Below are 27074 nucleotides of genomic sequence, written 5' to 3' on the forward strand. Positions count from 1 at the left end.
TTTCGCACACTGAAAAAGGTCAATAAATAGTCGGACGGAATTCGTGAAATTTTAGACTATTATTAGAAAATACCTCTTAGAGTATATACTGATGCATGTATATCTACATACTGTTTAGTACAAAAAAAGATGAAAAGACTACTTGAAAATACTATCATAATAAACTAATGAAATTCACACCAAGTACTATAATCGATGCACCATCATATGGTGTAGACTTTTTCGATGGCACATTTGATGTTGATAAATGTGTGATTCTGAGAGATTTAGACCTTGAGTCTGATTCTGCAACAATGAATACAAGTTTAGCTTCTTTAGCTCCTTCTACAAACATTCTCGATCTGACGAACAATAGTTTAACAGTTCTTCCAAATCTAAGAAATCATAAATCTTTACACACTTTACTTCTAGCGAGAAATAGAATACGAACTATTGATGGGAGACTCCTACCGTCTAATCTCAATAACTTGGTATTGTCAAACAATGGTATTACTACACTAGATCAAGTTAACGGATTACAACATGCACCAAAAACCATCACAAACCTTTCGCTAAGGGGTAACCAGATATGTCATCTAGAAGGTTATAGGACATATATACTGACTTTATTACCTAGTTTACAAATTTTAGATTTCACCAAAATCACTCAAGATGAAAGAAATGCAGTTAAAGATGGCACAATAAAACTGAAACAAGTTTCACACCAACTACAGGCTGATTCTAAAGCAATATCTGAAGATAAGTCTCTGGAGCTCATGCAACATGTCGTGCACAAAATGACGGATGAAAGAAAAAAAGAACTAAAGTTGCAATTAATTAATGCCACTTCTTTGGAGGAAATAGATAGATTAGAGAAGTTGTTAGCAGGTGGAATTTAAACTTCTTATATTATTATATAATACTATATATATATTTATATATATCCACTTTAATATATTATTGGGATAACTTTATTAGGATTCCATTAGGAAATATTCTGCTGAAAAACTTAATCCATAGTGAATTAGATATGGTAGCCTATAGCCCTTAAGTGTCTGATCTATTCGCTAATAACTCATAAATATCATCATTAAGCCACCTATTATTGAGACCATTTAGCAGCGTTCTTAATGGCCCATGCGATATTAACTTACGGTTTACTTTAGTAGGTATAATAGAACTATATTCAGTATGTAGTTCATTATCATAATCGCGGTGATTACATGTAAAATGTTGCAAGTTATTGTTGCACCACTGAAAGTTCTCATGATTATCAGAAAGTTGTATATTTTGTTCTAGGATACTTTTTATTCTTTCGATGTTATTATTTGGTAACGAAAACTTGTTATGTACAACAGAACTTTCTTCAGATTTTAATAATCCAAGATCATATTGTCTATCATTCATTATATTTTCAAATTTAGAATCTTTGTAAGTGTCGCAATAAATTTGTAAATATGTTCTTGTTTCATCATGAGGAATATCATCAATTTCAAACAAAACAGTGTCTTTCAATAGTTGGAACGAATCTATGTGGGTATCACAGTATATTTCCGGTTTTAAAACATAGTGACTTTTTTGTAGTGGATCATACAATGTCTTCTGATTATTTGCAGTTCCATTAATTAAATATTCTTTAAAAAATCCCATCGAATATTTATTATTCTTTCTTGCACAGCTAGCATGAACAGTTGTGTCACATACCGAGCACTTAATAAGACCTCCTCCTATAACTGAACATTCTTTGCATATTTGATTAGAGTGGTCCTGTAAAACTGTTTCAGCACTAGTAATAGGTTTTAATTCTTTCGTATTAACAAACTTTATTTTCTCGTTAAAAACTGCACATAAAACATGACACCATGAACCTTGAATAGTTTGCTTTAGAGCATTTTGATAAGTTGCTATCTTATTAGTTTCATTTAAGGTTGGATTCATGGTTTTATTATTGCACAACATGCATTGCCTATATGTTGAAGATGTTAAATCAGAAGATGATGAACATGGATCACAACGCCATAAATACTGCTCTAATTCCTTTTGATTTGTCATATTTTCAGACAAGTATACGCCATAACAATTTGGATGAACGCATAAATTACAGTTATAGCAAGTAAGTTTTAGAAGGGTATTACTTCGAAATGCTCCTGAACATACTGCACATGTAGAATGTGTTTGTAAATTATTGAATTTCATCTGACAATTATTTTCAATGGTAGATTTTAGGTATGTATTATCATCTAAGGAATATGGTTTAAACTTATTATAAGAATCAAGTTCAATATGTGAATCAGAGTTGAAAGTTGAAATTGTAATATTTTCACGGTCAGAGAAATTTACTCGTACTTTTTGACTATCATTTGGTTGGGTGACTTTTCTGCGTTTAGTACTAGGTAAATTATTTGCACTCTTATTTAAAATTGCCTTAGTACCATATTTTAGCAAATAATCGAGATGCATTTGCAAAGATTCATCCACAGTTACAATATTTGTATGGCTGTTAACTGAAGTTTCAAATAAAGTGCTGTTCGGTCCTTTAACTGTAATAATATGAGAGAGATTGGTTTTGGGGCCATTTGGGTATTGTCTCTGTAAGCCTGTCATTAAGTCTGTATCTTGGGATTCTTGTAGAATCTCATTAATTGAGTTAAAGCTCGATAAAGTGCTATATGATATAGAATTAGGATTGCTATTTGCAGAATGGTTCAGTTCTGGTGTTCTGTTCTCATTGCTAGGTGAAAAAGTGCTCTCTAGATTATCGTTTAAGATATTATGAGTTCCATGTGCAGACTTCGCTGCTGAGATTTTGACCTTTTCTATGTAACTATCTAACTCGTTTTCCATAATTTCTGGGTAATGGTCATACTTTTTCATATACTTTTTGACTTTTTTATAAATTAGTTTATGATTACTATTTGATATCCTCTTCAATTTCCTCAAAACTTCGGGATCAATGCATATGTCTAAACGTTGTCTGGAAATTAATTCAGCATCCTGGACCAACTCCCATTCAATACGATTTTCATGGGCTTTTTCTGGTGAAGAGCAAAGATGATTGATATCTGTTTCATAAAAAAAATTGTTAAAGACTTCAAAAAGATCGCCATTCTTGAAAACATTAAGCGCTGATAATACTGACACTGGATTTTGCCATTTGATACCATATCTCCTCCATAGTCTGGCACATCTCATACATAATACGCCAGGTTTCTCCTCAGATATGCTTTTACTTGATAATTTATTGTTTCCATTTATTCCAATATGCATTCTGCTACTAGTCTGTTGATTTTCCAACTGCCCAATTACTTTATACCACATTGGTGAATAGTCTAAGTTACAAAAGCTGCAATTGAAATGGAGAGTATACAAGGAGCTTGATTCTGTATCTATTGAAGAATCATCTATATACTTCAATTCCCAATCATTGGCGTCACTTGTCTGACTTAACGAAAGTTCATCGTTACTAGTGCGCCTCTTCCTACTTTTTCTTTTATGAGGTTCAGAAATAGATGGTGACTCAAGGTAATTAGTACTCTTTTGATTCATTATTTTCCTCTTATAATTACTTAAAATATCATTCCCTGAAGGAGTTTTTTTCCAGAAATAATAAAATCTAACAATCATAGTCATAGGTTGAGTTTCAACTTCTTTACAAACCAGTTGCAAATTCTTCCCATACTTCTTAATAGCCTTCTCGAAACGATTAACTTCAGCAATGTTAAACGTTGGTTCTTTAAGATATTTTCTTGTCAATATTTCGTTACAAATATGTAAAGATTTTTTAGTATCATAATTATTTTCTATAAGAATTTGCAGCACATTATCTATGAAATTTGTACATTCTGCCTGTATATCTAGGAGCTCTGGGAATCTTTCCTTACAAATATGTAGGTAATCTTGTAATTGTTGATCATTTATCTTGGTTTTATTCATTTTCCAAAGTAGTTTACTGGTACTATTTTTCTCATTAGAATCGCTTCCCCTTTCGAAAGTAAGGCTATTTTCTGTGTAAGGTATTTTTTTCCAGTTATCAGTGTTTGTAGGATTAAGCCATTGATATTGTGATCCAATTCTTGGGTCTTTAGATGGGAAAGGGATGTATGCATGTTCGTCAAGTATATCCCCCATGCGCGATACTAGTGAGGATCCCACATATTGGAACTGACCATTTTCTTTATTGTATTCGACATCTTTCGAAATAGACGCTAGTGCCTGAGTATTTAAATAAGATCTAGAGCTCTCAATAAATTCTGTTTGCGTTTTTTCCTTTTGTATTTTTTGTTTCTCGTATTTTAAGGGGTCATCATCCTTCCAAATACATGTAGAGCAATTCCATGGCTTTTCTAAGTTTGCATCTGCCTTCTGGGAGTCTGTTAAGCAGTGCAAATGAGTGGAGTCTCCACAGTTAATACATGCTATGCTTTCTTTATTATAACACCATTCGCCACATACGCTACATCGTTTGTCCCAACAATTCTTTCCCACTAGATTATCTTCCTTATTAACATTTAGAAATACATATTTTTTCAAAATATTAACGAATGGGTAATCATCTTCAGCAAAGACGTAATGAATGCGTTTGGCTAAAGCATATAAGAATGAAGATTCGCTAAATCTGTTTAAGAGTTTGTTTGTGCACCATACATTGTAAAATCTTGCAGTATATTTATCATATAATTGGTCAAAATAAAAGCAGTTGGATCTAGTGTATGACACAGATACGCTTGGCAATACTTCTGTAATTTCTTCTCTATGTGATACCACGCATTTACCTCTGAATGAAGTAATTGGACAAAGATCTTCTTGTAAAGATGCATAGAGCAGCCGTGGATCAAAAGCAGTAACATTTTTATTAATATCTCTTGGTCTATAAAACCAATTCATACGTAATTGGAAATATTTTGGAGGAAATTTAGTGGTATATTTTTGGGCTTCTTGTACTTTATCTATGTACGCCACTTTGCAGACAAATTCTACAATTCGGCCAATATAATACGGATCACCAATTGGTTCAGAGAGTATATATATCGTATCGTTTTGTGCCAAGAGAAGGTGTCCGTCATCATATAATTCTTGCTTCTGAATATCGACAAAGGCGTCTTCTAATTCTAAAATATTTGAAAATCGGCTATCCTTTCTATAAGATGGGGGTAGTTTGGGTATGAAATTCCATGATGTCAGTGAACTCATGTATTGTTGATAACGAATTTTATCAAGAGATAGGTCATTTTCAATATCAGCTAAATTACTATTATTTTCCTGATTTGATTGTGTTATAATTGGATGGGTATTTTCTAGTTGTTGAATCTGTTTAACTAATTCATCATCTCTATCTCTAGTGCTGGATTGTAGTTTAATAGCTGTGTCAGCTGTGTCAGCTCTTTTTTGTTCTAGGGAATAGTTCAACTCTTCTTCAGACATAAATTACTTAACAGTGATTTTAAAGTAATAATTATCCCTGAAATTATTAACTCCTTGGTGAACTTTTGCAGGAAAATAATATAATTGCAGCTAACGTTAATGTTCTACTGATTATTCATTGAATGTTTCATTTCCTAAGTGAAATTTTTTTGTTTATGTTATTTTTTTTGCTCCGCTACCAACTAATTTTCAGTACTATATTTCTCCAAAAATCCGTAAATGAAGAATAAGGATGGTAACCCATTATATCTTTGATACAAATAAAAAATTAAAATAAAAGTAAAATTAAGATGCTTATGCAAATATAGTAAATAAAATGAGATATAGAATCGATTCAGATAATTACAAATTATACAAAATATATATGGCAGTTACAAGCAGTACTATAATAAGTAGATAATTATGAAAGTGTCTGATGATTACTCTACAGTAGCTGTGTCAACCTTTTCTGCCTTCTTCGTTTCCTCTTCGGCTATGTTTTCTTCAGGAAGAGTAGATTTTATAGGTCTAGCAGTTAAATATTCAAAAACATTTTTTTGAATTGCATCACCTTTTTTGTCTCAGTTTCAACACCTTGAGCACCAGTTACCTTATCAAAAGTATCAATATAAGTAAAGAAAGCATTAAAGATATTTTCATCAACTTCCTCTTTATAAATTTTATCATAAATATGTTTCATCTTGAAAGCATCCATTTCAGTTTGGTATTTGCTAAAGTCAATTGGGTCATATCCAAACTCCGTTAATCTCTTATTATAGCCTTCAAAAACTGGAGCCTCTAATAATAACCCTAAAGCTGGTGCTTTTGGAATATTTAGCCTTTGAGTACCATATGCTTCAGTTATACGATCTGCTGGGCAACCACATCTAGTAACTAACGTGGCCATTGAAATCATCTTACGAATTTGATGTAGCATAAATGATTGACCGTGGATTTTGATCGAAATCCATTCAGTCTCTGCAGCACCAATAACAAATGGATCAGAGATAGTTATATCTTTCATAAATCTAATAGCGCTTGGATCTTTATATTCTTTACCTAGAGTAAAATTATGGAAATTATGAGCTCCTAAATATTGTTTCATAACAACACGAAACTTTTCTAATTTTTCTTTTGAAATACGGTGTTTTCTACGATGAGCATTTTCTAATTGTTTGTATTGTTTAACTTTTTGATACAATCCATCAGAATCAACAAACTCTTCTTTTGGTGGTGGTACATAAGCCTTTATAGCAGCGATCTCTTCTGGAGTGAATTTTTCTTTAACGTCATCTTTCAAGTTTTTCCAAAATTCTCTGGATTCAGAGTCGTCATCAAGAACATTAGGGTATTCAAGCTTACTTTGTTCAACTTCATTATATAAAGTGGTATCTGGTTTTGGACCAATCAAAGAGTATGTTGGTAATAAATACTCATACCAACGAGAACCACACATTTTTCTACAATCAAAAGCCTTATTGACACGTTTTATGTCCCATACTCGGATACCTTCTGGTAATGCATCATTAATTTTTTGTTTGATATCAGGATCTTCGATAATCATTTTTAATGAGATTAAATTACCACCGGCATGAACACCCTTATCAGTTCTAGCAGTTCTGGCAAACCCATTTTTTTTCAAATCTGTTGAATTAGCTTTGGAAATAGCACCAGAATCACAGAAAGCTTTAAATAGGGTACTTTCGATAGTTGGGTTTGGTGGATTGTATTGTAAGCCACAGTACCCAGCACCACAGTAACCAATCATTACGGCTACCTTACGTTTTGGCAATCTTTTTTCTTTTGGTAGAGGATTTCCATTAGAGTCTAAAGCAACGGTTCTATTACTTTTGGGTTTCTTGTCAACATGTTGGTCATCCACGGCAGATTTATCTTTATTACATGCATTGGCTTCATTAGCGTTAACAACTTGTCCGTCTTCAGTAGATTGACTTTCAGCGCCTCTTTTAAGAACGTTCTTATCTTCTTTGTCATTGTATTCAGCTTTTGATTCGTTCTCACTCATTGTTTGACTATATTTATAGTTTTAATGTGATATTTTCGATGGTATTCGGAAGTTCTTATAAAAATAGATATACAATATAAAATTATTTTTTTCTTATATTTTTTAGCGATGAGCGTTTTTATTTAATTACAACAGAAAAACGTCGCGAAAATGAGTTTTCAAAAAAAAGTATTAAAAATGAACCTTAAGTAATATGGAAATTATTTTTATTTTTCTATGACTGGTTTGTGATTATAATTTATGTTATATCGTCAAGAAATAAGCTTTATTTTTTTTTGCGAATAGTAGAGGATTGGAATGTCATATTGAGCATTGTAATTTTTTTTTATAATACAAAATCATAGAGTATATTTCCAAAAATATTATAACTCAAAATATTAAGTATATATAAATACAATTCATTTATTTCATCGTAAGCTATCAGTTTATAGAAATCTTTCTTGATGTAATGCAAAAGATTCACACGAAATAGTTTCTACGGATTTATTCCCCAAAGCGTATTATATTATATATTTTCACGTGTTTTTGAAAATTTTTGAAATATCGAAATTTTGCGATGAGATGAAGTGAAATTTTATTTTCTGTAGAAAACTATTAATTCAAGTTAACAAAAAGGTTAACCATATAGCGGAATCAAATATATTTTACTTGTATTTACAAGCTACCTTAATCTTTTAATCAAGAAATAAATATATATTATATATTGGAAGAAATTTGAAAAATGAGACAGCTTACAGAAGAAGAAACTAAAGTTTTATTTGAAAAATTAGCTGGTTACATTGGTAGAAATATTTCATATTTGGTTGATAATAAGGAACAACCACATGTATTCGGATTACAAAAAGATAGAGTCTATTATGTTCCAGAAAATGTTGCCAAATTAGCTACAAGTGTTGCTAGACCAAATCTGATGTCATTAGGTATTTGTTTGGGTAAATTCACAAAGACTGGTAAATTCAGATTGCATATAACTTCATTAACTATATTGGCTAAATATGCTAAATTCAAAATATGGATTAAACCAAATGGTGAGATGCCATTTTTATACGGTAATCATGTCTTAAAAGCGCATGTTGGTAAGATGTCAGATGATATTCCAGAACATGCTGGTGTTATCATTTTCTCAATGAACGATATTCCATTAGGTTTTGGTGTTAGTGCCAAGAGTACTTCTGAATCTAGAGATATGCAACCAACTGGTATCGTAGCCTTTAGACAAGCTGATATCGGTGAATATTTAAGAGATGAAGATACTTTATTCACATAAGCCCGAGAAACCTTTTTTTCCATTATAATGTAGCATATTCATTCTAAGGCCCTCTATACATAGATTCATTTTAATATAATACACCTCTATAGTATATTGTGGGTTAGGACCATTACAAATAAATAGTTCAGTGTATATTAACTTCAATAATACTTCATTTTTGAAGAATATTATTATTATTATTATTTTTACATCTTTGCCGTAAATACATCAATAATAATCATCGCGTATCTTACAGGTACTAAATAGTATTAAATATGATTACAAAACTAAAATTACGATTAACGTATATATTGGCAGACTATCAAAGCTGAACTATTTACGACCCTTCTTCCCCTTCTTTTTATTATTTTTTGTTTTCTTTGCACTTGAGTTTGTTGGAGCTTTCTTTGTTGCTGTGCTTTTAGATATATCTAAAGCGTGTTCTGCCTTCTTATTCATAGCACCACCTTGAGTTTGTTTACCCATTTGCTTTTTCTTTAGTTTATAGGTTGATCTATCTTTCATTGGCAGCCATCTTTCTGGATCGGGTTTTGTACTTTCAGTTAAGTTATGTGCTTCTAGATATTTCTTTAATCTCTTCTCTTGCTTTTTCTGTTTCTTTAAATCCTGGCGTTGTTTTAATACTCTATTCATTGTGATTCTGTCATCTTTCTTTTTACCAGGTACTAATCTTTGGGTACTACTAGAAATGATATTTTCAGCATTAATATTATCAACTAGCTCTAACCCTTTTTCAAAATTTGATGATTCTTGAGATAAAACAGTTTCAGAAAACCTTAGATCTACAAGATTTTGTTCGTTTGTAATAATATTTTCTTTTGAATTTAGAACGGATTTTAAAATCTTTCTTGAATTTTGATTATCGCCTATTGCTAAATATTCAAAACCAATATGTTGCCAAAATAAGATATTATCTTTGTTAATCTTCATATCAGTAGATGTAGAAGTTTGTTCATTATTGTCATTATCAGCAATTGAATATAAAGAGTTTAATTTTTTTAATAAAATATTTTTGGAATTAGTTCTAGATGAAACATGATATAATTGAAATAATATTAAAATGATTAATTGTTCATTAGTAGATTCAATAGAATCCTTGGCTTCTTTTGATAATTCCCAAAGAGTATTTAAATAAAATTCACAAATCTTAATAGCACGGTCCCATTGGTTTTCTATCATTTGTAATTGAACTGACAAAAGGATCAATCCAATAATTGTCTTATTGTTTACAATACCACTCTTAATGGAATCTAATGTGAAATGATATAATTTCTTTGCTTGAGTCTTATATGAATCTAAGGAAACATTGGTAACCAAATTCGAATAATGAGATAAAGTACGAGATAATAAGGAGTCCTTAGATTGAATTGATGTATTATTGAATAAATTTAAGAATAAAGTATTGGATTGTAAAATTGCCCATTGTTCAAAAGTGAAATTTTGTAAATTTAAAGAATTCAATTTTGTAGAATTAATTTCTTTTAAGATCAAATTTAAGTTTGTGGAATATTTGGAGAAATCAATGAATGAATTTAAATTTGAAATTGTTAAAAGGTATAATGGTGTTCCTGGAGTCAATATCTTAGCCAGTTCTTTTAAGATTTTTTTACTTTCTAATTTATTACCCATCATTTGATGAACAAAAGACATTTGGAATTTAATAGTATTTATATCATCTTCAATATCATCATGATAAGCCAATTCGAGGGCACGTTCTAAAAGTTCCAATGCACCCACGTAATTTCTTTGAGCAGATTTAATCAATGATTCATTGAATAATAAATCATAATAATCACAATGGTCACTAACTTTAATCATTGGAGATGCTGATACCAATAATGAAGGTTTATAAGTTAAAGAAACTCTTTCATTACATGCCAATTCCATTGCATTGTCCAACATAGATGAATTATCGCCAGCCAATAATTGGTATAATTTGAATGATTCGTCATATTGACCATTCTTGTAACAGAATTGAGCCTTGACATGTAATATAGCTCTGCCTCTTGAAATTTTGGAGAATTTCTCAATATTTTGAGGAATTGATGTTTCAGCCAATTTTTCGAAATCTTTCACCATATTCAATTTATAAAAGATGTATAGTTTTTCTAATGAGAATTCTTTGCCATATTTGTCGTCAATATGTTTGTATTGCTTCAAAGTTTTCAAAGCAGTTGCATATTTATCTTGCTTTATCATTGCAACTAAGCAATGTCTCATAATAGTGACCGGATCTGAGCAACTGCTAGCTAGTAATTGCAGACATGTGCTTTCCACTTGAGAATGTTCATTATGGGTGGATTGTACGTTCAATTGGGCCAATAGGTCTGTTAAATTACCTTTCACCATGGTTTCTAGTAATTAATATATTATCTATAACTCAGGTATTTGAATATAATTCCTATTATTTCGAGAAACTGCACCAATATACTTATTTTTTTTTGAAGGTTTTCAAGATCTTTTCAATTAGGATAATAATTCCCAATATAATTTATAATAATTATTTTTTTTCCCTCTATATAATTTCACTATTAAGTTTTTTGCCAGATAACGTTTTGGGAATCCAATCCGCGAGGTATTGTAGAATGAATTGTTGTTCACGTGAAAGAATGAGGGTAACGTTGAAACTTTATATTTTCATTATATTATATTATATTAAGAGATGAGTTAGTTGTAGATAACATATTTATTACTTGTATATTGAAGGAAGGATAAAAGATACGCTGATCTAAGTAAACCAGCCAATTCTACCGCAAACTTATATATACTACAGAATGTTCCTGAGAAATTTGAGTTTACCCAGGATAATTGTTAGGTTATATTCAGGTAGTAAAAAAAGTCCACCTAAATTGAAACATTCCAAAAATTCTACTCTTCGAAAGAGTTCTATACTACGAAAAGGTTCCACTTTGAAGAAAAAAAAGAGTAATAATAATAAGAAGAAGAAGAATGGTGAACTTGAATCAAATAATCATTTCCACACGTACGGTGTTTATGGTGGTTTAAAAAAATGGGAAAATATTAAATCTCCACCATCAATTTTAAATAAAATTACTCAATTTAAGGAATTGAAAATACTACCTACGGTTGCTGAAGTAAGTGAAGAAATTATAAGGCAAGAATCGATAGTAAAAGATATTGATAATCCCAAAGTGTTTGAAGTTAAACCTTCACCAATTCAAATCTTGGCAATTAAAGAATTGAGTTCATCTTTAATGGATAAAAAACTCCATACATATGCTTTAGCAGCAGAAACAGGTTCAGGTAAAACATTGGCGTATTTAATGCCATTATTTGATTTTTTGAAAAGATGTGAAATTGAAATTGAAAATGAAACTACCATTAAGAACGTTCCTGGTATCAAATCCGTGATATTAGTTCCGACTCATGAATTAGCATCTCAAGTTTATGATACTGTTATTAAAGGTTCTGGACCCTTAGGATTAAGTATTTTCAAATGGGATGGTAATCAATTGAGTTATGATGAATTAGCTGCAAAATTCCAAGAAAGAATAGATATATTAATAACCACACCAAGTAAATTAGATAGTCTCTCCAGGATACGGAAAATTCATAGACCTGATAAATTAATTAATCAAATTGAATTTTTAATTGTAGATGAAGCAGATACTTTATTTGATAAATCTTGGATTGATATTACTTATAAATGTCTTATTAGTATGAAAAATTTAAGACAATTAGTTTTCACATCAGCAACAATTCCATTTGAATTTAACAAGACTCTAACAAAAATTTTCCCCGATTTAAACATCATTACTACCCCTAGATTACATAAATTACCAAGCTCTATTATCATTAAATTAATTGATTCCTCATTAAAGCCATTTAGTGGTTCCAAGATTAAAACTATAGCTCAAATTTTATTTGCTATTAGTAGTGATAATACAGAACCAGGTTATGAAAAAAGATGTATTGTATTTGTAAATGAAAATAGAGATATACCTAAACTTGTAGATGAACTTAAGGAAAGATTTAAATATAATATTATTGGGTTGACAGGTAATGATTCTATTGAAGAGAGATTAATTAAGATTAAAGATTTTATAGAGCCACCTAAACGGATTACAGAAGAAGCTATCGCAAACACTGATACTTATGATGGAATTAATAGTTTAAGAAGTGTTAAACCTTTAAAAGTTTTAGTCACATCTGATTTGCTAGCTAGGGGGATCAACTTCAAAGGTGTTAAAAATGTTATATTATATGATATACCTAAAACCAGTGTTGATGTGATTCATCGTATTGGGAGAACCGGTAGAATGAAACAACGTGGACGTGTGTTTATGATAATTGATAATAAGACTAAATCTTGGGCTAAAGCTCTACCGAAAGTAATTCGTAAAAATATCACTTTGGGATAATTTGCATCGCATCGCCTCGCATGAGAAAAAAAAAAAAAAAAACTAGTTTATAATAATAATATATACATATTTGTAAATTAATTAAATACCTTTTTCTATAAAGTTTAACTTGTAAATAAATATAAATGCATTAATAAATACCTCTCTTTATTTTTTAATATGTCAGAATCTCAAATTGTTAATGATTTGATCAGTTGGGGTGAAAAAAATGGGATAAAAATTACCAAAGGTTTAAAATTTGTTAATTTACCAAATAAGGGAATTAGTTGTATAGCAAGTGAAGAATTAGGTGGTCAACAACCTATTATTGAAGTTCCATCAGATATAATATTTTGTAGTAAACAAATCCAAGAATTTTTACCGGGAATTGAAATTGATTCTCAGGATTCCAATACATGTTTAAAGATTATTCTTTGTAAATTGAAATTTGACACAAAAGATTCGAATAGCCCTCATCGATTTGAACCATATATTAATGCTCTACCTGAAATTATTGATAGTCCATTAAATTGGAATGAAGATGAATTGAAGTTATTGCAAAACACTAATTTAGGTAATTGTCTAAAAGAACGATTTCAAAACGTTTATGATGAATGGTTTAAATTTTTAGAAAAATATCAAAATTATCAAGAGTTTGAAACACAATCTGAAACAAGTTGGTACAATTTCTCGAATTTTTTATGGGCCCATTTAATTATTACATCGAGATCATTCCCGGAATATATCATCAACCCTAATTGTCCAAGGGATTCAGTGATGTTATTACCAGTTCTTGATTTATTAAATCATTCAAATTATAGTAAAGTGGAATGGGATGGTAATAAGGGAGGGAATTTCATTTATAAAAAATTAGATTTGCAAGAAATTGAAATCGGTGATGAAATTTATAATAATTATGGTGGTAAAGGCAATGAAGAATTATTGAATGGATATGGATTTGTCATTGAAGATAATTTATTTGATTCAGTATTATTAAAGATTAAAATCGATAATGAAACGATAACAGATATGGCAAATCGAGGTATCAAGATTCCTCAATTGGAGGATTATACGTGGTTTGCATTTGACAAACCCAAAGAAGGGGAACCTGTGGCCCCCTCACTCCAAGGAGAAGTTATTTTTTTAATTAACAAGCATCATGATGAAAGTATTCAAGACATGATCAACATTTTTGCCTTTTTGAATCGAAAGCAAATCCATGAAGATTTTGCCCAACCTATAAACCAACTAGAAGGGATTCAAATGTTAAGAAATGCTATTGAATATAAATTGATGAAACATCAAGAGCCAATAACTAATGCAAAAGATGATGATGATAAGGAGAAACAGAAGATTAATGAATATCGGAAAAAATGTAGTGAAATATATAGAAATGGTCAAATTTCTATTTTCAAAGAAGTTATAGGGAAATTGAAAAAATTGGAAAAAACCATTTTAAAGTCGGGTAAAAAATTACTCACAATGGATAAGATTATTAAAAACGACCAAGAATTTATTGAACGTGAATTGCAAGAGTTTTTCCGTGGCAAAGAAATTGTTTTTGAAACTCATATGGAAATCCTGGTTATATGGATTCTGGTCAAGATCCGGAATAATAGTTTTCCCGTCAAATGTGGATGGGTCCAAAAGATGTATGATAGCCAAGAGGGGTTGTTATTTTATTCGGATAATGAAAGCGACGAGTTCTATCAGAGATTAGATTTGCACGAGCAAATTACGGCAGAGGCTTGTAATCGGGGTTTCCATTTTATTAAGAGCAATGTATATACTAGAATAAGTAATGACGAGTGTATATTTATAGGAGAATTCTAACGAGTTCCAAAGTGTTCTATGGCTGAAAAAGAAAAGAAAGGGTGGAGCAAAGGAAAAGAAACAAAACAAAGCAAAGCAAAGCAAAGCAAAATAGTTTTTCCGACGTATCAGATTAATGGAAATTCAAGAATGTTGAGAAATTAAAAATTAAAAAATTAAAATTAAAATTAAAATTAAAATTAGAATTAGATTTAGAATTAGATTTAGAATTACAGGCAGAAAGTTTGAGGCGGAAGAAAGACTAATTGGGTAAACGATTAGTAAGGATCTGTAGATAAAGCGCATTGTACAGTGTTTATCCGAGGACCATGCAAAGAAAAAACGTCTCGAGATCTCGGAAGAGCAAGCCGGAACGGGTAATTTTCGTGAAAGGGTTTAGCCTTCGGAAAAACCAAATGCACAGAATTCCTCATGCATTTTCGTATGTGAATGGGCAGGCAACTAACATGAGAAAAAAAAGGAAAGGCGTATTTGAAAAAGAAAAGATAGTCCCGATAAATTAATAGAAAAAATCGGAGTCATGTGAAAGAAGGAAAAACAACGAACATGCGAGGCGCAGAAAAATAAAAAATAAAAATGATAGTGGTTCGGAGAATCGGTCTTAAAACCGGATAAAGTGGGGACTAAAAATTCCAACCAAACAAAGGAAGATTGGGCATACTAGCCCTCTATGTATTATATGTATTTGCATAATTATTATTATATTATAATAATGACACGTAAGAGTGAGTAACAATAAGGCAAGGCATAGTGACGAGTATTGATGATTCAAACTCGCGTCTCCATTACACGGTATTATGATATATGACCGCAGAATGAGCTCACCACACAATAGAGAGGTAATTCTGCTGTTTGATTGTGAGAGGGAGTCATCGTCCCTTACACGGCCGGTGCCTTGACAAAGCAAGCTTTGTAATTGGCCCGTTAGTAAAAGTATTGGAGAATTTTGTAGTATTAATCATTGGAATATTCTAGTACAGTTGTATATATAAGTTCCTGTCAGAGTCTGGGATTAGTAAAACCGCAGACACACACATACGCATGTACACGCAATAGAGACAGGCACTGGTCATTAAATTTATTAGTAATGTCTATATATGGATGATCTTGTACTGCCATAGGGGAAAGCTCAGATGATCGTAGATGATGTTATAGTAGATCCATACAATAAGGTTGCCAGGTAATAAGCTTGAGTTCCCCGGAGCACGCTGTTCCGGCAACAGGTCTGGCCTCGATGTAAAAGTTGTAATAGAGAATGCGAAAAATGCAAGCCCATTTGCCTGTGTGGGTCCCAGAGTAGCATGGTGATGGAAAGATTAGGGAAACAACCCGGAAACAGCCTTATTCTTGGGGAAATTATTCGGAGGACATTGGGCCGAGTCCCGGAAAGAATCGGAGCGTGGAATCGCGAGAAAAAGAAAAGCAAGCTGCTAAGCAATACGTAAATGAATTCTAGGCAAAGTGACGTGAGGTGGCAAAAACAAGTAAGAAAAATGGAAAAGTGGAAAGTTCGAGTAACCGGAACGCCTGTGCGGACATTCCCGAAACGGAAAGACCGGCGACCAGGCCAAGAAATTATTTCGTCTGCGGGTGATGTGTAGAGATTTTCCATATTGCCCAGAGATGTTCCGGATTGGTACAGTGCTAGCACAAACATACGTATGACGCACGGTTGCAATTGTTCCGTCGACAGAGAATTGTTCCGTGTCTACGGGCGACTCTCCCATGGGTCGCCGCCCCCCCCATGAGTTTCTCCATCCGTCTGCGCGCCCGTCTCAGAAGCGTCCCACAAACGTCTCAGGCGTCTCAGAGACAGCCCCACTGCGGGTGGCGACTCGGAAAAAGCTCAGTGATTTCGCGGACGAGTCCTCTGGCGCGTTCTGTGTGTGCCATGTCTCGCATTCGTCCAGCCATTGTTTTTCCGAACACACACGCTTCGCTTTCGGGTCACACACCGTCCGTTTCTGGTAACATCTGACGCAACACGGAACAACCAGAAGCTTACTGAGAGGGGTCCTTTTCCCTCCCTTGTTCGCACGGAAAAACCCCACAGTCAACCGCACACGGAACAACCACGCGGAGACAGCCCCGCAACAGCCATTCTCGAATGAGGCAGGTGTTGCGCTACACTGCCGGCGGTTTCTCTCGCCCCAGAATGCTCCGCGCGGCACAGAGTGCTCCGCAGAGTTGCCTGTTTGTCAGTCCAGGAAGACTCTCTCGAACAAGCTCCCAGTTTCTCACACGGTACGGCCATTTCTCCGTGGGTGGTCTTTTCTTTTTTGTTCTCCGGGAGAGTCACAGCAGAGCCGATCGGGACACTCATATGCGAGCTTGAATCTCATGGACGATTCGATCAAATTTTCCTGTGTGGCTCGTGCGGAAATTGTCAGGCCAGATGAGGTCAGACCGTGAAATGATAGTTGTAATGGTAATGGTAAATTGTACTTGAAATTGTACTTGTCAAGGTTTTCCTCTGGCTAAGCCAGATTCCTCCATTTGCTTATTTGCTTTGCTTAATTGGTTTTTACTTCAACTGCTGGGTGGTCCGTTACTTAGTTAACCTCACTACAAGAATGACGACTACAATTGGAAATACATAACGTGTGGTGAACGATCAAGGAATTATCAGGGAATTCGATATATATAAATAAAATGTATCTTGTCAAGATTTATTTACTCGTTCGTCTCTTGGGTCCTTTTTTCCCCTCTTATGCTTGTACATACGTCAAAGAGATCAGTCATTGCAATTCTGTTTTTCATTTCATCCATCCTTATAGACAACTACATCCCATCATGGCTAGTTTAGACGATTCCATCATAATACATCAAAACTTACAGATACTAGATAACGTTTCGAACTACTCGAAAGAAGCTATAGATTATTTCCACTACCAATTCAACCCTCTCGATTTGTCCAAGAATTCTAGTTTCTTCTTCAACATGGACAAGAAAACAGACTTCAACAACACATGTTCAAACCTATTGCGTCTGCCTAACTGCGACGAGTTGAACAGTATCGATTACATCTTGTATTTCAAGAGATTGAACTATTGTCTCAAGAGACGTTGGAACCAATCCAATTTGAAGTCGTCGAAACATTTGAAAATAGACCCTTTGGATATCAATTGGTTCAAAGAAAATGACATTACAAGCTTGTACGGTCCCAACCTTGTTTCGTGCGATTTGAAGTTTAACATTGATTTCCCATTGCCAAAGCAAGAGCAGATGCCAATGCAAAAGCATGCCAAGAAGCACAAACAACGGAAATGCTTGAAATTTAATGATAATGTCAAGTTGAGATACATGGATCGTCACGATAATGTCACCGACTCGCTCATGATCATCAACGATTATTACAACATCGACCATTACACATGTTCCTCTTCCTCCTCTTCCTCCTCCTCCTCCTCCTCCTCCTCATACTGTTATTCCCCGTTGGATTCTGACGAGATGGATACCGTCGAAGACACAGATATGACTTCCATAGAAGACGAGGACGAGAAGGATTCCAGCATGGTCGATCGGGATTTGGATATCGATGTCAAGAATTACAACAGGACCATGGAGGCACTGCAAAACAATTACCATGGTAATAATTGTATCTATATAGCATAGTCAGAGGTACTATTTCTCACAGTACGCCCTGCCCATACCCAAGCACAAGCACAAGCACAAGCACAAGCACAAACACAAGCACAAACACACCACCCACTTAGCATCATTTCATATTCATTGCATCAGTTTAATTTTTCTTTCTTCCCCCTCAAACTTTCAATATTCATGTAATTCTATATCCCATCCTATATAACTTTATTTAATACCATAGTTTAATGAAATCTTTACGCATGATCTTTTTCTCGCCGACGGCTTTGCCCTATTACATCTTGCTTTCTTTTTTTTCGTACGACAAAACGCCGATGTTTCATCGGTAATAAAGTTTTCCTATCCCCGGTGGTGCACGGGCGGCGATTCTTGTGATGTAATGCCTCCTTATAAGCCGTTTTCCATTTTCATACTCTTGCTTACTTTATTTCTTTTCCCCACACATCTTGCTTTACCTTTTGGTCCTATCAGCTACGAGCTGTAATCGGCAAGCTTTAATCTGTAAGCTACAATCTGCAATCTAAATATCTAATAAACCAAGCCTAAATGCCTACAACCAAGCCCGCCAGCGCTTGTTGATAGCCGCTTTTACTGTCTATCTATTCATCCTTGGCTCTCAGATCATCCTTGGCTCTCAGCTCGTCACTCACTATCAGATCATCCCTTGTTATCAAACCATCCTCGCCTATCCCAGCTCATCTCATCTCATCTCATCTCATCTCATCCTTTAACAAATAGTTAAACCTCAAATATCCATAGTACTATTTCACCTCGCACTGGAAATTCTCCAGTTCCATCCGGATCTCCATTGTCCGAAAAAGACTTGGCCCAATCTGCTGCTTTTGCCGCCTCTTTTTCTGTCCATCGTCTAAATCTCGCCAGAGATTTGGGTAATTCGCGAATTTCCCTATCCGGTTTTTTCTCTCTGATTATCGGTATGAATTTCTTTTTTCTTTGTTTGGTTTTTCTCGATTTTTTAAGGTGCACGGATCTTGGCATTTCCGCTTGCAGACACGCATCTAAGTGAAAAATTTCACTACACTTTACTACTACAGTTGCTACTACTACAATTGCTACTACTACCACTGCCACTGCCACTGCCACTACCACTGCCACTACCACTACACCTCGAGTTTGACGTTTATGTTTGTACTTTTTTTAAATGAACAAGGCACGTTTTGTTCCTGTGGCTTCTCTTGCCATTGTATTGCCTGAGAAACAGTTCTATCAATCATGGGAAATATTATTTGCAATTTCTCAATTGCAATTGAATTATCTTAATTCGTGGCTTTTTTTATTTTTTTCTTCCAATACACTTTCTCTTGCCCCGTTCTTTCTTGTTTTGTCTTGTTTTTTCTCAGATTTACAGCCCAAATATAGCAATTGTTTCAACACAATGAATGTCATTTGTTTTGTGTTTTTACCACTTCTGTACCATCTACTGCCACAGTTATAAATCTCTACATCTGCTTAACAAGAAAAGTTTAATACGATTTCGTTTCCGATTTCGTTTGCGATTTCGTTTGCGTTTCCGTTTTCGTTTTCGTTTTAGTGTACTTTTTTCACTTTCGTATGCTTACATTTCTCCTGAACAACTATCCACTACTCTTCTCTGAAATAAAAGACGGTTCCTCCTACCAAAGTACCTTCAAGAGTTGTTATGCACAGATCTTTGTACTAATGGGTATATCAATGCAAGACCCTACGGTGCTCCTTAGTGCCTGTCCAATCCAACCGCTCTCTATAAGCTTGCTGGAGGTGGGAGGTTATCAAAAGTACCTACTTTGTTCTACTCTTGTTTCTTTGTATATAGGAACCCATCATTAATTAACCTTTTTTCTGTCGTGTTTCCCTCATACACTCCTCGTGTTTCCCTCTTCGTTTCTCTCGTTCTATCTTGTTTGAGTGCTATTTTTATTTTTTTATTCGAATTTCAAATTATTTAAAGTTTATTACAATATTAATTATTTATTTGTTTTTTACATGTTTATAGCTTGGCGTTTCCCATTTCAAGTAATTTTATCTAACAACGGCTAGTTCAACGGCAAAAGCAATGGCAATTGTAATATTTTATTCATCTCACCTGATGATCTACATCTAATCGTTTCCCCTCCCCCATCTACCCACCCCGCCTCCCAAGAGTATTCCTTCTGTGAATTGTATTCAAAGACTAATTCGGTTCTTCACCGGTTTATGCATCATTTTCTGTTGGCATCCATGATTATATACGCCTGTTCTGTGCTAGACTATCTGGGTAATAATTAGTATTATTTGCCTCGAAACAATTGACATAATAATGAGGGAAATATATAGATTAGCGGTCTTTTTTTTCCTTGTACATTCCGTTACTTGGTACAATATACAATATACAATTATTATTGTTTTTTTAAAAGAAAAAAAAAAAATACAAGAGAAAGAAGTAAAAGCAAAAAAAAAAAAAAAAAATAGTTTACTCACTATTACTCGTTATTCATTTCCAGAGCCAAGCCAAGATTATCACAATGCTTACAAATATTTTTATGTTCACGCCATGCAATAAAAAGGTCTTTAACAATGCATGGTTTTTTCGTAGATATATAAACTTGATTATTTTGTAATATCAACTTTCGAAAACTCAAATTGTTTTTTTTCTTTTTTTCTTACGTTTCACTTTAATTCTCTTGGGAAGATAAAAAACCAGGCAATCTTTGCATTGCCTCAAAAGTTGTTAGCTTTTGCAAAAAAAATTAACATTTTGATAGACGCCATTGATATACGGCATTGGCATACTATGGTTTGGTTGTTGTTGTTTTTCTCTACGAGTTGCCCATTTTTGTTCATGATTTGACTATTTTACTTTGGTAGGTTTGAAATATTTCAACTTGAACACATTTGAAAACTTGTTTAAAACTAAGAATCAAACCATTGTACTTTATTGCATTTTTTTTTTCACTTCTCATATTACTTTCTAATACAAACCGTTTTACACTAATTATTTTGTTTTCTGATGAAAAAGCTAATAAAGTTTAAATTGTAAGGTCATAGTGGCTATTTTAATAATAGAAAATATCATGGTTTGTTTGGTAGACTGAGTTAATTTTTGTTTGTAATTATGAAGTTGTCCTGTCCTGGTATAGGTTACTAATTTTTAAAAAATGGTGGAACATAAAATATTGTCAGTTAATAGCCGACATCAATTCGGGATATAGGTTCATAAATACTTTCAGATACACTCCTTGACCATGATTCCTTATTTTAAAAATTTGGTACTTCCAGAATTTTATTCTGATCTCCCCATTTTCTTCTTTATTATGTATTCTTTAATCAAATTAATTACCGTTTAACCAGTATTGTTTGGTAATACTCCCCCCAAAAGGGAAAAAAAAATTAAGAGATGCATGCATTCTTACGAAACCACCACAAAATAATCAAAATAATTCGATGCCTTCCTTCTTTTATTTTGGCAGAAGTATGTGTTTGCTTTTTAATCCCCTAGTATCTTTTTATTATTGATTATTTTTTTATTACTTCGGAGTTTTAAGATTGCCTTTTTTTTTCATAATCTTATTTTTGTTTCTTTTATTTTTTAACTTTTAATTGTTATATGGGCTTCTGTTTTGTTTTTTTGTTTTTATAATTTTTCTTATCTAAATTTGTATAATTTTCTATTTTAATATTCTATTCGCATTGTTTATTTCTTATTTGCTTATTGCATACATTCTTAATTACTTATTTTTTTTTTTCGTGTCTTTATTATTTTCGGAGTCTTGTCTTGGCATCGAATATTTTCGCATAAACAAGTTTTTTTTCCACATTTTTTTACAAATTTCATATGCCCGAAGTATAAGCCGAGATTTGACTCAATGATTAGGAAACTGTCTCCACATGCATTATCAACCGTTTTTTTTTGATAATTTCCTACACAGAGTTTGAATTTAAAAATAATTAAATTTACAAAATAATACTTATAAAACAAAGGAAAACTAGAAAAAAAGAGATTCAGATACAAGAAGACTACATCACTTCTTCTGAGTTTATCAATAATCTATGAATCCAAACCTCTTACCCCTTATAACTTAGAACAATCACTACCATACTTATCATCACTATCATGACAATCATTAATAAAAAAGATCAACATCTTTTCGTATTAATTCATGGATTATGGGGTAATTATAAGCATATGGATTCATTAAAACAAATATTTAAATCATATTTTAAAAATGATCAGATTGTTATTTTCACACCTGCAGAAAATGCCAAATTTAAAACAATTGATGGTATTGAATTAGTTGGATATCGTACCTTGATTGAATTATGTCAATTCATTAAATCTTATTATAATTTAAATCCAAATTCAAGATTTACAAAGATTAGCTTTTTAGGGTATAGTATGGGTGGTCTAGTTTCTAGATTCGTCATTGGTAAGATGCAGAATGAATGTTATGAATTTTTTAAAGATATAGAGCCATATTTATTCATTACTATGGCTACTCCGCACATTGGAGTTAATTTTTATAATCCAACTTCCATTGTTAAAATCATACTTTATTCATTTTTAAAATTTTTAGGTTCAAATGTACTGGGGAAATCAGGTCATGAACTTTTCATTAGTGATGGTAATTTGAATAAAGAACCAATTTTAGTTCAATTATCAAAGGGTGACTATTTGAAAGGTTTAGAACGTTTTAAATATAGAATAGCAATGGCAAATACTAAGAATGATCGCACGGTTGCATTTTATACTTCTTTTATTACTAACGTGGACCCATTTATTCAATATAATCACACTTTGAAATTTCAATACGAATCACATCCGCCTGGAAAATATGATAAATTCCATTCTTTACCAAGAATTTTAGATATGGATAAACTAGATCCAAAATTATTGTATTCACCTTTCATAAAGATATCCAATCTCAATGATGATTACGCTTCCATTGCTTTACATTATTGGAAATGGATTTATATGATTCCAATGCTTATTTTTATTATTTGTGTTATATTGCCAATCGCATTTGTATTGAATTTATCTGCCACTATATACAGTTATATTATCAATTACAAATATGCTAAAATGTTAAGAGATGGAGATTTACCAAATTTGGTTCAAAATAAAATTTCAAATACTGATAAATTAAAAGATTTGGTGGTTGATACTTATAGTACAATAACAATATCTAATACAGGAACTATTGTAAATGAAGAAGAAGAAGAAGAAGAAGAAGAATGTACTGAAACTTCGTCATTATCATCTAATGAATTACACTTAGATAGTACTCACCATACAGATGACTCCGAATGGTTAAATTTTATATCTAAGTATTCAAATAATTGGAAAAATCCAAATTCCGAAAAATTTACAAAATTACCATTTGATAATAATAGATTGGTTATTTTAAAAAATTTAAACACATTATCTTGGATTAGAATTCCTGTTTATGTTAAATCAGTAAATGCACATGCAGGAATTGTAGCAAGACGTGGTTTAGATAATCATACTGCAAAGACAAGTTATGCATCTCTGCAATTTACAAGCCAACTTCTAGATTTCCTATTTAAGAGATGTGATGACTATACATCCATCAGTGATGATATTGTATAGATAGCTGAGTACATGATAAGGCTGGTTTCTTATTATTTAGAATTTTATAGATGTATTATTTAATCCACTTCTATTTTTTTTTATTTTCCTCCTCCAAAAACATTAAAACCAAGGTATGTTTTTAAAAAAAAACAAAAAAATTTATCAAATATCAATTTGCAAAATACAGAATTCATAATTTATTAACTTTCTTATCAGCTTTGTATTTTTCCTTTAAGAAGAATGATATAATACTTCAAATTGTATGTAGGGTTTACTACAGCGGATATTAGGTTCAGCGGGTATAAACTGTTACCCGGAGTGTCACTTATTAGGATGTAATGATCAATAACTTCTTATTGATCCGGTATATAACTATTGATCTATTTACGTCACTAGTTAATCACTTGTTCGTTGTTCCTCTTGAACATCAAGAAGATCCTTCGTCGACCTATAGTCGCCTCTTATATACCTTTACTCATTGGTGGCCCAACCAATACATCCCGAACCGATTAGCTCCCAGTTCTCTCCATTACTTCTGGACTCACGTTTGCAGCTGTTCTTCCACTACTTTGGTAAGTAGACACCTAGGCTATAGCCCCTTGTCATCTTTTAATAACGACACGTAGCTAATGCATCTGTAACCACTAGTTACAATGCGTCCCACTCGTGGCTGGCCGCTCCACAAGTCACGTGATCACCTCAAGCCCATGCGAAGACTTGGTAATCCCTCCAGAATCCCTTGTCGTAGATTGTTCTACGGTCAATTATAATTCTTGCTATATAAATGTATATGTTACCTGGTTTTCGAATTCAGTCAGGAATTAATATAAAATTTGGTTGTTTCGTTAAACAGAATACTCTTTCTGTATATCCATCTTCATAGAACATTCCTCTTATATTAGACCTATGTCTCGTCAGACACAAGCTTCCTGGACATAACAATTATGTTCTCATCAGAACCGGCGTTCTGGAAGATACTTTTAACGAGCAGAATTGTAACCGCAGTCCCAATTCATAGACTACGCCTACCGCATAGTCTCTGCCGATGATAGTAGTACCGTACCTTAACATTTACCTATCATCCCACTTGTAGAGTTAACTCAGAAGTAAACCTACTTCTAACTTGTATCTGATATCTACAGGCTCACCCTGTAGATCATCTCAGATCTCTTGTCTTCTTAGATACTCCTGTATCTAAGAAGACCCGATGATAGATTACGCTATCCTCTTTCGAAATACATTCTTCCCGTGCACATTTTCAAGCTACATACTTATTCATCTGTATAAGATCCAAAGTCTGGCTTCTAACCACGTGACCCCACATCCCTACATTGTAGAAATTAATGACACGTGGTCATGTGCAAAACTTTCAAAAAATAAACTCCTCATAGGGGGCTCGAACCCCTGACATTTCGGTATCCTTGCTTAAGAAATTTCTTAAAAGCCGAACGCTCTACCAACTGAGCTAACAAGGATGAGTTTATTGTGTTGTAAGCCAACTTAGGAGTATGGTACACTTAAATAGTAATTACTAAAAACTTAATTTAACAATCTTATTAGCTTAACACCAGTTAATCCTTCGAACTTACGAATATAATTGTTGTTCTTCTTAAACTAAATAACTATATAAAAGAACTATAAATTTATGTCTTAAGTCTGAAAAGCTGGCCTTTAAATACTTTTCAAAGGTCAACGCCAGCTTTTCCATTTTACTTTAATTGGTCTGTTTATAAACTTACTTACAAGGGTAGGAATGCACAGTTTGAGTAATACTGGCTAACTAATAAAGGTTATGCATCGAACAGATATTCACAGGGATGCAACTAGCAGCTGCTCAGTGTTGTGTACAATTTTTAGTTGGCAACTTGTAGATGAGTATAAAGTCGATCTCGTCTACAACATTTTTTTTCAAGAAAAAGTTGTAATATAATAATTTAAATATAGTTTTTCTTTTTAAATAAATATTATATTAAAATGATTGAATCTAACAAAAATAAAAAATAAAATTACAAAAACAATTAATGAGAAAATCATAACTAAAAAAAATTAAGAGAATTAGAAGTAAGGGCCAAATAATTTATTAGCTATCAATAAGGATATACAACTGCTTTTCTTATTTATTTTAATATTTTTTTCCTTGGTGAGTTACTTAAAGCTTAATAATGGTCCAATGAAGATATTTATGTAGAATATTCAGTATACTAATTGCAATTCACCAATAGAAAAGGAAAGATATGAGAAGGAAACTGAATTTGTTGAGTTTACAGAAATTTTTACTAGAAAATAACTATATAAATTCTTTGTATATTAACATTTATTTTAGTTTGTTTGAAGGAAGACTCAGTTTATAAGGTGAAAGTAGCAATTTCATGAAAATAATATATGCATATATAAGTTCATGTGAATAATCCGTTATACATCAAATTACATTTAGTTGAATTAAAGAAATAATCTAATATAAAAGGCTATTAATTAATTTGCAGTTTTAATCGTTATTTGTAGTAAGAAATGCTGAAAAGATATCTTTATTTATTAATTTTTTCTCATTGTTTATTTTTGTTTTCAGTATAATTTTTTTTATTAAATTATTTCAAATAAAAATGAAATTTATAACAGAAAGTAATAAATAACGTAAAAAAAAATATAAAAAACATAAAAAATATAAAAAACATAAAAAAAAAATTAAAATTTGTCAGAGCTTTATTGTATTATAAGATCTTACAAATGTTCAAACATAGCCGAATACTATGCAAATAATACTTTTGTTTCCATAAAGTAGCTATATATATACAACAGAATAGAGATCGAATAAAAATCCTTTTACCAAGTTATCTGTGACACCCAATCAAAAGAAATATATGGGACAATATGCTTAGTATTACTAGTGGTTTCTAGACAAACACTATGAATGTTGGTACATCACAAAATTTTTCTATTAGTTATACAAGCTTCAAGTCAAATATTCTAGGCCTTTTTTGTCGAAACTTTATGGCATGATCTGTTCTAATAATTGTCCTCCTATAGCTAAATAACGCT

The 27074-nt window shown here is 32.5% G+C and overlaps 10 protein-coding genes and 1 non-coding gene across 11 annotated transcripts; 6 read left to right on the top strand and 5 right to left on the bottom strand.

Annotated features, from left to right (window-relative positions):
- Positions 1 to 167: 167 nt before the first annotated feature.
- On the top strand, positions 168 to 878 carry LEA1 (U2 snRNP complex subunit LEA1; the record flags this gene model as incomplete). Its single annotated transcript, XM_004177876.1, has 1 exon — positions 168 to 878. One exon carries the CDS (start codon positions 168 to 170, stop codon positions 876 to 878), a length of 711 nt encoding a protein of 236 aa, XP_004177924.1.
- Positions 879 to 1026: 148 nt separating this feature from the next.
- On the bottom strand, positions 1027 to 5400 carry SNT2 (DNA-binding E3 ubiquitin-protein ligase SNT2; the record flags this gene model as incomplete). The annotated part of the gene is made up of 1 exon (XM_004177877.1): positions 1027 to 5400. One exon carries the CDS (start codon positions 5398 to 5400, stop codon positions 1027 to 1029), a length of 4374 nt encoding a protein of 1457 aa, XP_004177925.1.
- Positions 5401 to 5914: 514 nt separating this feature from the next.
- On the bottom strand, positions 5915 to 7405 carry PUS1 (pseudouridine synthase PUS1; the record flags this gene model as incomplete). The annotated part of the gene is made up of 1 exon (XM_004177878.1): positions 5915 to 7405. The coding sequence occupies one exon, from the start codon at positions 7403 to 7405 to the stop codon at positions 5915 to 5917; it is 1491 nt and encodes a 496-aa protein (XP_004177926.1).
- Positions 7406 to 8126: 721 nt separating this feature from the next.
- NIP7 (ribosome biosynthesis protein NIP7) lies at positions 8127 to 8672 on the top strand (the record flags this gene model as incomplete). The annotated part of the gene is made up of 1 exon (XM_004177879.1): positions 8127 to 8672. One exon carries the CDS (start codon positions 8127 to 8129, stop codon positions 8670 to 8672), a length of 546 nt encoding a protein of 181 aa, XP_004177927.1.
- A 315-nt stretch (positions 8673 to 8987) lies between these two features.
- Positions 8988 to 11024, bottom strand: SRP72 (signal recognition particle subunit SRP72; the record flags this gene model as incomplete). Its single annotated transcript, XM_004177880.1, has 1 exon — positions 8988 to 11024. The coding sequence occupies one exon, from the start codon at positions 11022 to 11024 to the stop codon at positions 8988 to 8990; it is 2037 nt and encodes a 678-aa protein (XP_004177928.1).
- A 425-nt stretch (positions 11025 to 11449) lies between these two features.
- MRH4 (ATP-dependent RNA helicase) lies at positions 11450 to 13057 on the top strand (the record flags this gene model as incomplete). Its single annotated transcript, XM_004177881.1, has 1 exon — positions 11450 to 13057. The coding sequence occupies one exon, from the start codon at positions 11450 to 11452 to the stop codon at positions 13055 to 13057; it is 1608 nt and encodes a 535-aa protein (XP_004177929.1).
- A 159-nt stretch (positions 13058 to 13216) lies between these two features.
- RKM1 (protein-lysine N-methyltransferase) lies at positions 13217 to 14869 on the top strand (the record flags this gene model as incomplete). The annotated part of the gene is made up of 1 exon (XM_004177882.1): positions 13217 to 14869. One exon carries the CDS (start codon positions 13217 to 13219, stop codon positions 14867 to 14869), a length of 1653 nt encoding a protein of 550 aa, XP_004177930.1.
- Positions 14870 to 15998: 1129 nt separating this feature from the next.
- On the bottom strand, positions 15999 to 16526 carry TBLA0A06200 (uncharacterized protein; the record flags this gene model as incomplete). The annotated part of the gene is made up of 1 exon (XM_004177883.1): positions 15999 to 16526. One exon carries the CDS (start codon positions 16524 to 16526, stop codon positions 15999 to 16001), a length of 528 nt encoding a protein of 175 aa, XP_004177931.1.
- Positions 16527 to 17662: 1136 nt separating this feature from the next.
- On the top strand, positions 17663 to 18484 carry TBLA0A06210 (uncharacterized protein; the record flags this gene model as incomplete). The annotated part of the gene is made up of 1 exon (XM_004177884.1): positions 17663 to 18484. The coding sequence occupies one exon, from the start codon at positions 17663 to 17665 to the stop codon at positions 18482 to 18484; it is 822 nt and encodes a 273-aa protein (XP_004177932.1).
- Positions 18485 to 22562: 4078 nt separating this feature from the next.
- Positions 22563 to 24056, top strand: LPL1 (putative hydrolase; the record flags this gene model as incomplete). The annotated part of the gene is made up of 1 exon (XM_004177885.1): positions 22563 to 24056. One exon carries the CDS (start codon positions 22563 to 22565, stop codon positions 24054 to 24056), a length of 1494 nt encoding a protein of 497 aa, XP_004177933.1.
- Positions 24057 to 25419: 1363 nt separating this feature from the next.
- On the bottom strand, positions 25420 to 25513 carry TBLA0Atrna20K. The gene is given in 2 exon segments: positions 25420 to 25456; positions 25476 to 25513. It is a non-coding gene; the product is annotated as a tRNA-Lys (tRNA).
- Positions 25514 to 27074: the final 1561 nt, after the last annotated feature.

This window comes from Henningerozyma blattae, chromosome 1, assembly GCF_000315915.1.
Source record: "Henningerozyma blattae CBS 6284 chromosome 1, complete genome".
NCBI classification, from domain to species: domain Eukaryota; kingdom Fungi; phylum Ascomycota; class Saccharomycetes; order Saccharomycetales; family Saccharomycetaceae; genus Henningerozyma; species Henningerozyma blattae.